The sequence below is a fragment of the Osmia lignaria genome, chromosome 10, assembly GCF_051020975.1.
Source record: "Osmia lignaria lignaria isolate PbOS001 chromosome 10, iyOsmLign1, whole genome shotgun sequence".
Lineage (NCBI taxonomy): Eukaryota > Metazoa > Arthropoda > Insecta > Hymenoptera > Megachilidae > Osmia > Osmia lignaria.
In genome coordinates, this window is record NC_135041.1 from 2541850 (window position 1) to 2557657 (window position 15808).

Genomic DNA, 15808 nt, shown 5'->3' on the forward strand with positions numbered 1-15808 from the left:
AAAGGGACCCAGGGGCGGGCCCCTGAAGGCCCAAGCGATGGGCAAGGCTGGCCTGTCGGAGACTCGGAGTGGGGTCTAAAGGATCATCACTTCGGGCATCCGTACGGACTGGGGAAAAGGGGGCGCCTCGGGTGCCCCTCCGAAAAAGCCCGGGGGAAATAGATGGCCCGACTCTAGGGCACACTAGGTCCCAGCGCGGCACACGCGGGAGGAGACAACACTGCAGGCCCAATGACTGCAAGATGCCTTTCCATCTCGCAGATTAACTTGCAGCACTGCAAGGCGGCCACGGACCTGCTCCGATGGCGCCTTGCGGCGCAGCGCGCAGACAAAAACAAGTACAGAGATATAGCCCTAATACAAGAACCATGGATATTCGAAGGGCAAGTAGGCGAGCTAGATCGGAAACAAGGCTCCATCTTCCATTGGAGAACGCTCCCAGGGCATGCGTCTTCGTGAAAAGAGGGCTCGGGCAACGAAACTCGCAGAATTCTGCACAAGAGACCAGGCAACAGTCCTATTGCCAGCCGGGGCGGGAGGTAGTGGGGCGAATCTGGTGGTTTGTTCAACGTACCTGCCTTACGTCTCTGAGGTACCTCCGCCTACGAGGGAACTCAGAGAGCTGGTAGACTACTGCAAGGCCAAAGGACTGCAACTATTGGTTGGGTGCAAAGCGAACGAGCACTATATCGTCTGTGACAGCAGCAATATTAATAATAGAGGCGAGGCGCAACTAGAATACCTCTCAACCACGGACTTGGAGATTCTAAACAGAGGCTCCAGTTCAACTTTTGTCACCTCCAGGCGTCAGGAGGTACTCGATATTACGCTGGGCTCCATGAAGACGGCCCAAGCTATACAAGATTGGCGAGTGAATGATGAAGCTACGCTCCCGAGCCACAGGCTAATTATGTTCAAGCTAACGACAGAGACATACCTAAGCGTTACGGAAACATACAGGAACCCCAGGTCCACCTTATGGTTTCAATACCGTGAGACGCTGAAGGAGGAGCTCAGAGGGCACTGTGTAAGACCGAGGACCGCGGAAGGAGTCGAGATCGAGGTCGCAAGTCTGCATGCCGCGATCACCAGATCCTACGAAAGGTCCTGTCCAGCAAAACAAAGGAGAGAGAGCAGGAGGGTCCCCTGGTGGAATAACGAGTTGAACAAGCTCAGAGCTAGGGCTCGGAAGCTACTCAACAAGGCCATGAAGGCAACCACTGAAGCAGCATGGGACTTATACAAAGAGGCTCAGAAGGCTTACAAAAAACTGATCAGCGCACCCAAAAGAAAGAGCTGGAAAAACTTTTGCCAAGAGACCGACGCCCTACCGATGGTTGCCAGGCTTCGGAAGGTATTTGTATTAGGGTCCCCACAAAAATCGAAAGGACTTAAACTTCCAAATGGAGGCGTCACAGTAGACCCTCCGCAGACGCTGAGGCACCTTGTGGAATCGCACTTCCCAGGCTCGGAGCTGGTACCGGAGGAACAGTTCCAGGAGGAACGGGTACCTCTCAGGAACAGCCTACGGGACTGGGACTTGGCCTCCAAGGTGGTCACAATGGACAGGCTAAGATGGGCTATAAACTCTTTCAGCAGGAACAAAAGCCCGGGTGTGGACGGGACCTTCCCGGCTCTCCTTCAGGAAACCAAAGAGGACCTGCTGAGGCATCTGTGCAATATTTAGAGAGCATGCCTAGCACTGGGCTATGTACCCAAACAATGGAGAGTAACTAGGGTGGTATTTCTGCCTAAGCCAGGCAGAAGTGGCTACGATACGGCGAAATCTTTTAGGCCAATCAGCCCAGCATCCTTTCTGCTAAAAACGCTAGAAAGGTTGGTTGATATGCACGTCAGAGAGCATGCACTGGTAAAGAGACCAATACATGTCTCACAGCATGCATATTAGTCGGGCAAATCCGCGGAGACGGCGCTCCATCACCTAGTAAGGGAGAATGAGAGAACCCTACCTCAGTGTGTTCATAGACATAGGGGTGTTGGACAGCACATCCTTCGATGTGATGAATGATGCAGCGAGCAGCTTTAATATTGACGATAGTCTGGTTACCTGGATCGACAACATGCTACGAACCAGGACTATAATAACCTCCTCCAGCGGGTCTTCGTTGAGGGCACGCATCGCAAGGGGATGCTCGGAAGGGGGAGTCTTGTCTCCCCTGCTGTGGACCCTAGTGGTAGACGGGCTGCTCCGTAGGCTCAGCGAGGAAGGTTTTGTAACGGGGTCGGTCGGTTCGGTGCGCACGGCGTTGCGCACCGCGGCGGGTTTCCCCGTGCCAGGGTTCGCATGGGAACAGGTCGGTAAATAATGAGTCGGTGTTAGTAGAAAAATAAAATGTTTATTCAGTCAAAGAGTGGGGCGTCTAGCGGCGGCTGCCCTCGCCGGCTGGTCAGGCGGCGCTCTCCTGCCTCGGGAGCTACAATCAAAGTATCGTCTGGTGGTTAGACGCGTGGAGCCAAGCTTAACCCTAATGTACAGGACTTATGAACTACGGTCGGAACCCGGTCCGTCACAGAAAGTACGCGGCCTTAATTCTAGCGCAGGTCGTAGCCATCGCTACGCGGTCTTACAACTAACGGCGCGATGTCGGAGCGCGGAGTGAAAGCGCTGAACGGAGCGCGAACGCAAACAAATGCAAACGTACGCAAACGCAAGAGGGGTCGAGTCGGGATGGGATTGGCCCGGTTGGGCCGACGGTATTTATTCAATCGCGCTGCGGTGTTTCGCGCTGCGGTGGAGTTGCTGCCCGCTTGCCTCACGCGGCTCGTCTCTTCGTACGCCGAGGTAGAACCGAACAGCGAACGAGTCGACGACCAATCCTGGCCAGCCTGGGTAACGCCGCAAAGCTGGACGGAATCGGCTGCCAAAGGCAAACTGCGGTGCCGAGTAAGCTAGCGTTCGGAATCCCCGCGGAAGCACCAGCAGAGATTATGAACGCGCACTAGCTTGGTCACCCCGGGTCAACCACGGGACTGACGAGGCTAGGCGCCTACGGCCGCTGGACCTAGGGGAGCTGCCAGGTCGTAGCGTAGTGCGATGCTACGGCCCGTTGGCCAGAGATCTCTTCGCCAGGTCAGCCATGGCGTCGAGAGCTCTGGTGCTCCGGTCCGGACCTCCGAGGAGGTCCCCTCGGGGCCGAAGCCCCGAGGCAACTCATCGATCCGCGCATCGATCGGTCCTACTTATAGTCTAATTACTCGGGAGTGGGGATGCCGCCGCGGTGGGGGCCCGCGATGCGCGACGCCGATCCGCGGCTGTCGTCGCAGTTTTCTAGTGCAGGGGTATGCGGATGACATCTGCATATCGGTCAGAAATAACACCGGCACTATATAGCGAGGAGACTGTAAGAAGCACTCACACTCGTGCAAGAATGATGCCTATCACACAAGCTCAAGGTAAACCCTACCAAGACGGAGATGGTACTGTTCTCGAAGAAAAGGAGCTTTGAATTCAAGCTCCCCCCACTGACCGGGGTGAAGATCAGTATATTCACCTCAGCGAAATATCTAGGGGTCACCCTAGATACGAAGCTAAATTGGAAAGTCCACATCGAGAAGCAGGCACAAAAGGCAATTGCAACCTATTGGGCCTGCAGAAGGATGTTTGGAGCAACGTGGGGATTAAAACCAAGAATGGTTAGGTGGATTTACACTGCAATCATGGTACCCTAACTAACATATGCCTCCGTTGTATGGCGGACCTCTATGAGGAATCACTGCAACAGGAGGAATCTAGAAAAGATCTATCGCCTAACATTGCTCAGGATAACTGGTGCCTTCCGCACCACGCCGACTATGGATCTGGCACCACCAGAGATTGTAGTAGAAGCCGGGGCCAGAAGCACAGCCATAAGACTGTTTTTAACAGGCAAATGGAAGGAGGCGGCAACGGGCCACGCGTCAATCTTTAGAGAGCTCAGGGAACCAGGCGGGCCCTGACGCTAGGGGGAGACGCGTGTGACCCGACCTACCACTTCGACAACAGCTCCGGGTAAGAATCCCGTGCAAAGAAGCGTGGGAGGCAAACCGGGAAGAACTGCTTACTCCGGTAGGGCTGATCTGGTATACAGACGGCTCTAAAACCAATACGGGAACCGGAGCAGGAATGTGTGGGGAGAGGCCCAGGGCGGAAACAACAACCGCGTCGACTTGATCTGGGTTCCTGGACACGCAGGTATCCCAGGAAATGAGAAGGCGAATATGTTGGCACGGGAAGGAGCCAGACGGCCCAGCCCAGACTCAACATATCGTATAGGTGTCGCTAGGGGGGCGGTAAGGGAAACGATGAGGGCGTGGGCGAGAACCCGGACCCACCAGACCTGGAGCCGCATCTAAGGCCCTGTTTAAAGGGCCATCGACGCGGCTAGGCAAGACTTTAAGTTGCCTAGGTAGGAACCAATTGTATCTACTCGTAGGGCTCATTACTGGGCACTAGTACACGAGGAAACATCTGATGCAACGTAGGTATCGAACGTGGACCTAGGTGCCCGAGATGTGGAGAGGAGAATGAGACCCCTCTCCGCTTGATATGGGGTTGTAAAGGACTGGAGGCTCAAAGGCGCCTAAGCTTCTAGGGTTTGCTAGGGGGGCCGGCCTTCACAATCTACCTCAGCACTAAGAACTGCCCACAAGGGCTATGGCACAAGGGTCCCTAGAGGACTGAGTTCCCGGCGACATAGCAGTAATTATAATAATAGATTATTAATTCAATAAAGATATGGATTATTAAATTGAATTATTTAAATATATGGACAAAAAGGTCTATTATTGAGTCGAAATTAATTGTAAAAGATTACTTCATATATTAATTGAAGCCGAGTTTCGATTGGGTAACGGTTGCGCTTAGTCGTGTCTAGTGTATGCTCGGTGATTTTCGGTGCCGTCAGAATAAAGAAAGTGTAAGAAAGACCCAGGAAAACAAGAAAAAGGGAGAAGAGGCAGACCTTCGAACGTGGAGGTGCTGATCAGAGAGAGAAGCCAGAGCATAGGGAGTATGTGGAACCTAGATAAAATCTGGAAAAGGAAAAGAGACACAGGAAGTGAAGAGGAGAGGGAGGGGGAAAAGTAGGGGAAGAAGGAGGGGGAGGAGGGGAGGAGCGGGACAAGAGAATGGACGTTTAGAAAGAGTAAGCTAACGCGAAGGTCTCCGGAAAGGAAGAAAGAAAGAAAGGAAGTAGAAGGGCGAGTGGGGGAAATAAAGGAGTTAATCAAAGAAATGGGCAGGAAATTGGGAGAGAAGATCGAGAAGATGGATTCCAAGAAGGACCTAAGAGGAGAGTTAGAGAAGCTAAAAGCAGATATGAAAAGAAGAGAAGATAAATGGCTAGAACAGAACAGAGAAATGGGGAAGAAAATGGAATCGATGAGGAAAAAGGTAGAGGATCTAGAAAGGGGAAGAATAGAAAGCGTGAGGTGGACTGAAATAGAGGAAAAAGTCAACAATACTGTTCAAGAATCAATAGGCAAGAGAAAAGAAGAGGAGAGGGAAGAAAAACTAAGAGAAAGACTGAGCGAACTTGAAAAGAAATGAGAGCGAAAAGAAAGAGAAGAGAAAAAGAAAAATATAATAAACAGAGGTCTCAAAATAAAGAGAAGAGATGAAGGAAAAGGCAGTGGAAGTTTTAAAAATACTAGGGATAGAAGAAGTTGTAGAGGAGACAAAACCAGTAGGGCTTGCAGAAGGGGGAAAAGAAGTTAGCATGGTGCAAGTAAAAATAAAAACGATGGAACTCAAAAGAAAGATAATGGAACACAAAAAGGCCCTTAAAGGAAGGGCGGAAGGAATAGAGGAAGATCTGACATGGGTGGATTGTCTAACGATTGTATCAGAAGTTGGTAGCACTTTTGATGTACATGTATACTGCAATTCACGAGAGACCATACTTAACTCGCGCAGCTCACTATGTCTACGGACATTTTTAATACCGTGTGTGATTCCCTTCTACAGTTTGCTTCTTACTTTGCGATCATATAAATGGTGAACAGAAATATATGACGTACGATAACTGGTAACCGATGATGATATAGTAAAGATACGCGATACAATTGTTACGTTGCGCGCGAGCGACGGCGCGCAACGTAAAAAGGAAAGAGACAATTTTAGGTAGTTAAATTTCAATTAATTGGTTGGAATTCAACCCCTAATTCCTGCTTCCCTGTTTTAGCGCGATGGTTGGTATCGCTGCCACCAGTCTCGAGCGTATTAACGCTCTCGACAAATTAAAAGACGAAAGACAAAATTGATAAGATATTAAAAGATTATAATTATTAGCCTTTCGTTGGGTTCGTTCAGCGCTTGGTCCCGTACGGGACCCTCCTTGAATCTGGGTATGTTGGTAGGCGTGTTTTAACTGAAACGTGTGAGGTGTGTTCGAAATAAAAGGAAACTGTTTAACTAAATGAAACTGGTTTAATCGTGAATGAAAATCAGATAATTGCCAAAATTATGAGTTTAATAATTTAGAAATTCGGTTAAATTGAAAATTACCAGTTCTGCAAAAATGTGAACAAATGTAAAGATGCTTAAGATTAGTTAACAAGGTATATATATATATATATGAATATAAAACACTCTGATATCACATTTGAAACCGACGAGTATATTACCGGGCGCGTAAAAATGATTATAACAATTTCACTCTCCGAATTTAACTATACGATTGGCGGTTTCCGCCTGCGGTGCACCCCAGCCTGAGAAATTCTCGTAACTCTCGAAAGAGCTGGACTAAGGTGCCCTTCGGATGATGGAAAGAGACTGGAATTGCGAAATTGTAATAACCGAAAATAGTATTTAATATTGGATGATATCAATACCTCGTACGGTGGAACGATCTGACCTGAGGAATTCTCGTAACCTTGAAGGGCTGGACCAGATCGCCCGTTTTGCCAATTGAATAACGTCGTGATCGAAAAATGTAACTGAAACGACTTACCGTTACGGTGTACAATAAACTACAAGGTAAATTGGCTTGCTAGGTTTGGTGTAATCGCTCGATGATCTGGAACACCAAAGAAACGGTAAGATCGTCGATCACTGCACTTGTCGCGGCGAGAAACGGATCATTACGGACGAGTACGTCGACGAGAGACAAACGAATAACGATTTACGATTAATTACGATTACAACGAATATAATTACGCGGGGTGAAGTTAGTACGAAGAACTACGCGAGCAAACGATTTAAAATCGGAAAGAAAAGATAGAAAATTTAGGTAGAAGGAAGATTTTACGTGCGCGTCTGTGAGTCCTTATTCAGAATACCGATTATTTTAACTCGCACGGCACTCTGCCTCGCTACGCGGAGGACTTTACCGCAGAGAAAATATCGCGAATTTCCGAATAACTCTGTCTCTCGGACACACGGGCTCCCGATCACGTACTTACGATTGATCGATCAAGAGTGACAAATTTCGTGCGCGATCGACGGCCGAAGGGCCCGTCGCGCGAACATCGTCCTTGGAGGGGACGGTTTGGCGAATCGTAGCCCGTTTTCGGAAGTGTCGCGTGCCCGGTGATTGGCTAAGACGCGCGAGCTAGACGAAGATCTTTCATCCCCTTTCTTTGGTGTTCCTTCCTTTTCTCATTCGTCGCCATGATAGTTTCAACGGTTTTCAGAAACTACGCAGTATTTCTCGTTATACATATAATTAATTAACGGCATTTATTCGAGATGTAACTATTAGTTTAATTGGTGTGCAATTTGAGATTTGATATTGAAATATAAATTAAAATTGAAATATCGGGTTTGATAGGAAACCGTCGTTCGTATATCGTGATTGAATTATTCATCCCGATTTGCAATAAAACAGTATGATTTTATATGTTTGACAGCGGATGATGCGCTTACGGTGGTTGTAACGCCGTGGCGTATTATGCAATCTATCGCGCATTAAAGGTATCGCCTCGATATATTTGGTATTTCGCATTTTATAAATTTTTAAACAATTCTAGATCTGGCGAACGTTCCTTCGAGAACGTTCCTTTGTTCAAAATTTGCCGTTATCGCTAGGCAGTTCTTAGAATTCCGATACAATAGTGTTTATTGCTTCGAACGACCCTTGATTTTCGAACGGCGGTCGAACGTTCGCGACGTTCGCTTTCGTAAGGGTTCTCAATTCTTACTTTCATTGTTTAAATTTGTTTCATCCATCCACTCTCTCATACTATTATTACAATCAGGTAGCGATGATCCTTGTTGGACCGGCTGACGCTTTGTGCAACAGAGTGAGAAAGAGGTACCCAACAAAAGAGTTATTACGATTTTCCCGTTTCTACGCAGTTACCAAGGGAAATTCCCGAAATGCGAAGCACTGGCTAACTGCGTAGCGCTGGTGTTATTGCTACGGCTCTCTCTCTCTCTCACTCGAGCTAACCCGAGTTTTTGTGCGTATTAGCTTCTTATTACAATGGCTGGCGACGATAGTTTCAAGGAGGGTCACGTAAACTATTGAAAAGTAGAAAATAGAAACGACCTTTTCGCGTGTACCTCGCATGAGGAATTCTCGTAACCCTCGAAAGAGCTTGACGAGATACACGGTTCCAGGGTAGAGCAGGTAAAGAAGAGAAAGCGATAGAGGAAGTCAAAAATAGAAAGGAATTAAACTCAAACTCTTCCCTGTACATCCCTGCATGAGAAATTCTCGTAACCTCGAAAGGCTTGACAAGAATGTACAAGGTCGAGGAGGAATGAAAAGGTTGGCGGAAAACCGAAACACCCGCCCATACGCCCCTCACATGAGAAATCCTCGTAACCCAAAAGGGCTTGATAAGGGACGCAAGGCGGATAAATTTCAAATTTTCCGCCGGGACGTAACACAATGAAATTCCTATTATTTTTCAAAGAAAAAATTAGATGATTGCAAAGTAAGAAGCAAGCTGTAAAGAGGAATCACACACGTCATTAAAAATGTCCCTAGATCTAGTAAGCTACGCGAGTTAAGTGTGGTCTCTCGTGAACTGCAGTATAGTTAATCCGCAATGGGTATGTTGATTCCCGTTGAATATTGTTTACTTGAAATTATCAAATGGGTCATTTGTCATAGGATGCCGACGCCTGAACTAGAATCTTCCTAGTAGAAGAAAAGTATTTAATTTGGTATCCTATTTAACGATTAAGTGGATATTATTAATAGCTATGGAATATTGGTATAAATGAAATAGAAATTATTTGACACTTTTTAGTGCATTTCGAAGTCGGATTTTTTTTGTTAAAAATTATTTTATTGCACACTTTTTAGTGGAATGAGCCGTATTTGTAGGATTCCGTGAGGTGGTTTATCGTTCTTATTGGATAATTACAACAACAATGGTTATTAACAATAATGAATTTGTAACGGGTTACCGCCGGGGGTTTGCCGGCTCAGCCGGTAAGTCCGGGGTTCAGGCGAACGAATGAACAAAAGTCGGTGGTTAGTGGGTAAAATAATAATTATATTTCCTTAACTATAAGTACAAACTAACTTAAGACTACGGCCTTGGGGTTCTATCAATTTAAGCGGCTTAACGGCTACGGCGATGCGGTACTTATATCTACGGTTCCCTGTGTCTACGGTTACGCCGCGGTACTTGAAGCTAACGGTAATATTATCGGCGGTCGCGAGACGGTTACGGCGTGGCACGGTCGTGGTTTCTACGGTTCGGAGCGGCGGAAGTAGCGGGATGTGCGGGATAGGGTGTTCGATGCCTTCATGGGTGGACGGCCGTAAAAACAACCCGCCCTGTACCCAGGCAGTAAGAAGACCGTGATCCGGTGGACGCCGTAGAGACGTATACGCCCGGTCCGGCGGTCGGGAAGCCGACGAGAGAGAACTTTCTCGGCCGTGGCCAAGGAGACAGCGGACTGTATCGGAGGACGGCCGTAGACACAACCCGTCCGGCCGAACGCTCTTGGAGGAATGTTCGGATTCCAAAAATGAAGCTGATCGTATCTCGTTGTCGCTCGTCGTGAGACTCGCTTCGGAGGATAGATCTGGCTTGTATCGCCTCGCGGCCCGGTGTATCTATGCTCGCGAGGCCGGCCGCCTCGCGAGTTCGCGGTGCGCGCGCTGGCGGGGCCTGCGGTTTCGCTGCCTCGTACTCCTTACACTCTCCCCCTCCCTTCCTAGGCCGCGAAACCCTTGAAGGGGAGGGATCCCCGGCGGAGACTGGTGACGGTGTTATAGGGGGGGGGGGGGGGGGGGGCACATCCCAAAAACTTACAACTACGACTTATATCCTAAAACGAAAAAGGAAACAAAAAAAAAAACTAACCTATGTACATAAACAAAACTTACGCCTGCTTAATGCTAGCGCCTTAACTTTATGGTCCGGCGTCGGATGCTGGTGTGTCGGGGCCCGGCGGGGCCTGTGGCGGTGCGGGCCCGAGGATGGCCCGGACGCAGACGCGGCCCGTCCGGAGCCGACCGATAGCCAACGTGACCCCGTTGGCGAGGGTGACGTGCGTGGGCCGTCGCTGGGAGAGGCCCTCGCAGTAGAGGACGGCCTCGTCCGTCCTCCCGGTGGTAACGGTAACGGCCTCTGGTGCTGGTGCGTCGGCGGGGCGGCTGGTCGTGGCGGCGGGTTGGCTGCCTCCGGCGGCCAGGCTGGCTGCGGCGGGGGTTGCGGCGGTGGCCAGGCTGGCTGCGGCGGTGGCTACCGGCCTCGTTGGGCGGATGCCCGGGCGGGGTGTTTGCCTGTTTCGGCGGCGGGGTCGGCCGGAGAGCCTGGTGATGGGCGGCGGCGGCGTCCACGCAAGTGGTGGTGTCCCGGCCGGTGGCGGCGGTGTTTCGGCTGGCGGCGGTGTTCCGGCTAGCCTTGGGGGCCGGCTGGTGCGGCCACTTGTGCGGCTGGCGGCGGTGCGGCTGGCGGTGCGGCCGGCGGTGTGGTCGGCGGTGCGGCTGGTGTTGCGGCTGGCGGTGCGGGCCTGGCCCGGGCTGGTCTGGCTGGCCGTGCGGCCGATCGAGGGTGCGTAGTCAGTGTTCTGGCCCTGGCCATGGTGCTGGCCCGGTCGGCTGGGGTAGCCCTGGCGATGCGGAGGCGCTGCGGAGGTGGTAGTCGGTCCGTGACTGTGGTTGGCTCCGGCCGCCGTGCGGCCAGAGCGACGACGTCTGCCTCGGATGTCCAGAGCGGCTGGCTTGATATATATTTGGTCGCGATGTCATCGGCCTCGCGAGATCGGCGCTCGCGGATTTAACCCCTGGTGGTGAATTGCTTAACGTCATCTCGCGGTTCGCAACTCGCGACCTGGTTGTCGTCGGTGGTGGGGCGTGCCCAGCTTGAAGTCCTGGATGTGCGCCGTGCGCAGCTTGCCTCGCTGCTCCCGTAGACGTACCACGTTCGGGCCGAGGCGTTCGGCGACTATGTATGGGCCCGAGAATTTCGGTGCCAGCTTGGCGTTATAGTGGTCAGCGGCGGAGGATAGCGGGTGCTCTCGCCGCATGACCGGATTTCCAACTTTGGGGGCCCAGGCTCGCCGCCTCAGGTCGTAATATTTCTTCCGGGGCTGCTGGGCCTTGCCGAGCGCCCGTTGTGCCATGGTAAGCGCGTCCTGGAGTCGCGCTAGGGTTTCCTGATGGTCATCGGTGGCGGCGAGGGCGTTGTGGTTGCTTCCTGGGACGGCCAGTTCTCGGCCAAAGTTTAAGTAGGCCGTTGTTTGTTCGGTTGCCTCGTGTTGCGCGGTATTGTACGCAAAGGCTAGCTCTGGTAGCCACTCGTCCCAATCTCGGTGGCCGGTAGTCGTGGCCTGCGCAATCATTGTTTTCAGTACCCGGTTGGTGCGCTCTACCGGGTTGCACTGCGGCGTCTTGCGGTGTTCTATTCCGTAGGCGGCCAGACGGGATGTGAAGTCGCGGCTCTCGAATTGGCGGCCGTTGTCGGTGATGACCATTCGTGGGCGGCCGAACCTCATTACTATTCTTTCCCGGAACGCTCTGGTGACGGCTAGCGCGGTGGCTTGGCGGAGCGGTTGGAGTTCGACCCACTTGGTGAACTTGTCCTGCATCATCAGCAGCGTGGTATGGCCCCTCCTGGACCGTGGCAGGAGCCCTACGAGGTCGGCGGTTACTACTTCCCACGGACTGCTGGTCGGTGTCGAGTGCATGGCGCCGGCTGGGGCCTGCTGCAGCACTTTGTTTGCGAGGCAGCTTGGGCAGCTGCGTACGTGGCGGGCGGCGTCGCGAAACATGCCTGGCCAATAGTAATGGCGGGCCAGCCGGGCGTAGGTCTTTCGGATGCCTAGGTGGCCGGCGGTTGGTACGTCGTGGTTCTCCGTCAGGACGTCTTTCCGGCGGTGTTTCGGGGCGCATTCCTTCCACTCCAGGTCGGGGTGGAGGCCCGTGGTGTCCGGTATGTGGCGGTAGAACTGGTCACTTTGCAGGCGGTATTCCGGATGTCGCCCTGGGTCGACTTCGACTGCTTGTCGGACCCGGTCGTACCACGGGTCCGGTCCGTTGACGGCGTCCGCTTCCCCTTCCGGGGGCTTCTCTAGCTGGCGGGACAGTGCGTCGGCCACCAGGTTGTTCTCTCCTCGCCGATAACGCACCGTAAAGTCATAATGCTGGAGCTCCATGCTCCAGCGGGCGAGGCGGCCGGACGGGCTGTCTAGTGTTTGCAACCAGCGGAGGGCTTGGTGGTCGGTCAGTACCGTGAAGTGGTAGCCCTCCAAGTAGGGGCGCATCTTCTGGATCCCCCAGACGATGACCAAACACTCCCGCTCCGTGGTGGAGTAGTTCATCTCCGCCCGGTTGAGTGACCGACTGGCGTAGGCGACCACATGCTCCTCGCCGTCGTAGTCCTGGGTTAGGACGGCGCCGAGCCCCTCGTTGCTGGCGTCTGTTTGTAGCGTGAACTCCCGGTTGAAGTCCGGGCACGCAAGGACCGGTGCGGTGGCCAGGCGGTGCCGTAATTCGAGGAATGCGGCATCTTCCTCGGCGTCCCATCTCCAGCGGGTACGCTTCTGTAGCAGTCGGGGTCGGTCCTGACCCCTTGGCTGGTGACCACGTGCCCGAGGTACTTTAGCTCGGTGTGTCCGAAGCAGCACTTCTCGGGGTTGAGTCGGAGATCGGCGGCGCGGAGTCGTCTGAAGACCTCGCTGAGGTTGGCGAGGTGTTTTTGGAACGTGCGTCCCAGCACGATGATATCGTCCAAGTAGGCGAAGCACCAGGGGGCCAGACTGGGCCCGACTACCTCGTCTAGTAGTCTCTGGAAGATGCTCGGTGCGGAGTGGAATCCAAACGACATGACTCGGAACTGGAAAAGCCCCCTCCCGGGGACGGTGAAGGCGGTGATGGGCCGGCTGGCGGTATCCAGCGGCACCTGCCAATAGCCGTTGGCCAGGTCGAGGGTGGAGATGAAGCGGGCCTCCCGCAGTTTGTCCAGCGTGTCCTGTACCTGCGGCAGCGGGTAGGCGTCCTTCACGGTTCGTTGGTTGACTTGGCGGTAGTCGACGCAAAAACGGTAGGCTCCGTTCTTTTTGCGTACGAGCACGACCGGCGAGCTCCACGGACTGCGGGAGGGCTCGATGATGCCGTTGGCTAGCATCTTATCGACCTCCTGGTCTATAATAGCTTGCATGGCCGGGTTTCGAGGTGTGTACCGCTGCTTTGCGGGTTCGGCTCCCTCCTTCAGACGAAGTCGGTGGGTGGCCCAGGTGGTGGTGGGACGCAAGTGTTGGAACTTCGGCAGTTCTTTGTCCAGGAGTCGTTGCAGGGCCTATTGTTGAGCCGGGGTGTAACGGGTTGGCCCGGTCGGTTCGACGGCCTCCGCGGTGTCTGGGCAGTCCCACTGGCACGGGCCGATTCGGATGCTGGTGCTCATACGGCCCAGCACGTACATCCCCAGCGGGATGGTCTGGCTGAGAGTGGACAGTACCCCGTAGCGGTGTCGGACTGGTTAGCCGTTGATGATGGCCTGTACCTCGATCTCGCCTTCCGTGATGGTCTCGGTTCCGTCGGCGACCCGTAGGCTCTGTTGGTGGGGTCGCCAGATGTCCCCGCTCCTGCGGCATAGCTCGGGCAGGTCGCTCCGCATGTACGAGCGGGTAGCTTCGGTGTCAACGAGGGCGCGGTATCGCCACTCGTGGACCAGGCGCCTGATGGCCCGGCCCCGAATTGGTTTCCCGCTGGGTGGCAGCGGCAGTCGGTCGTCCGGAAGCCGGCTGTCCCGCAGAAACTGCAGAATAATCGGCCGGGGCGGCGGCATTCGGTCCTGAGGTGGCCGCGCTGGCCACATCTCCAGCAGCAGGTCTCTCGGTCATAGCTGCTGCTCGCTTCGGCTGCCTGGTGTCGGGGGGCCCGGCTGGGCCTCTCGGCTGGTGGCGGTGGTTTCTGCCGCCGCTGGATCTCCTCGTAGTCGGTGATTAGTCGGAACAGGTCCGACCGGGCGCGGACGTCCTCTCGGTGTATGTACAGGTGGTACTCCGGGCGAAGGTTCCAGTGCAACCGGTTCAGTTGGTCGGCCTCGGTCAGGCCGCCGTGGCAGCGCATAAGGGTCTCTAGCGCCGCGATGTAGTCTTGGGCCGGCTCCCCTGGTTGCTGTTCCCGGCGGATGATCTTCTCCATCAGATCGTCCGGCTCCCGGCCGGGCAGGTACTGCTCGTAGAAGTCCTTCTCGAAGTGGAGCCAATTGGACCAGGCATGGCGTCGATTCAGATACCAGGTGAAGGCTGGGCCTCGCAGGAGGGCAGGCAGGCCCCGGAGCAGGCGGTCACGGGCGAGGGCCAGTCCCTCTCGTAGACCTTCCAGTCGGTCCAGGAAATCGTCTGCGTCTCTGCCGTCGAATGAGACGCCGCTCTTTCGCAGGCTATCCCAGACCTGGTGGTCGGGTGGCGGGCTGGATGGTCCGGCGGGTGATGTGGCGCCTTCGGCGCCAGTGGGTTCCTTGGCCGGCATGGTCCGCTGGTGTCCGGCGATTCTGACCCGGAGCTCGTCTATTGTCCCGCTGGAGTCCAACCCCCAGTCGTCGGCGATCTTGATTAGGTCGGGTTTGCGGAAGGCGTATATCCAGCTGACTTTGTTCATTCGTTCATTCGTCAAACCCCCGGCGGTAACCCGTCAGAAATTCCATAAATTTTTGCAAGTGGCATCATTGCAGAAATATTTCCTATTAGATGTGAAAGGTGTTACGGGCAATGTGTTTAAAGTGGGCATTTTGTAAAATGACCGGCCGTTATGTAAACTGCCAATTTTTTTAGGCAATGTATATAATGGGCAGGTATTTCACAAATGGCCCGGACATTTTATTTAATACGCACGCTTCTTCGGCATTAAACTTACTATTATTATTATTAAAACGATACATAGATGTGATAGGTTAAGATAGGCCATACACCTAAATTTGGCTGCCGTTAGGCGGCCGGCATCGCTTTCGTTATTATTTAAACAACACTACGGCCTCAGGAAAGCGTTACCGGCCGCCTTACGGCGGCCGGATTTAAATATGTGGCCTAACCTGATCTATCACATCTATGTAACAAGAGCGTTTCAATACATTGGCTATCACCCTCTAGGTATTCTGTATAATCACCGGATATTTTATAGATTGACCGAAACTTGTTACGGACATGTTGCACAATGTCTTTTCGAACGAGCATTCTACACAATGCCCGGTCATTTTACAAAATGCCCACGTTCAACACATTGCCCGTTACAAAAGAATTCATCACGATTGGTTCATTCCTTGCAGAGTAACACCAAGAAATAAGCTTTTTGCTATAACAATAGTTATTAACAATAATAAATTCCATACATTTTTGGAAGGGGGCATATCGCGGAAATATCTCTTATTAGATTGGAAAGCTTTCATCACGGTATTCTTT

General features: G+C 52.9%; 1 protein-coding gene across 1 annotated transcript; it reads left to right on the forward strand.

Annotated features, from left to right (window-relative positions):
- Positions 1-445: 445 nt before the first annotated feature.
- LOC143305759 (uncharacterized) lies at positions 446-1687 on the forward strand. The gene has a single exon (XM_076690562.1). It carries the CDS (start codon positions 446-448, stop codon positions 1685-1687), a length of 1242 nt encoding a protein of 413 aa, XP_076546677.1.
- Positions 1688-15808: the final 14121 nt, after the last annotated feature.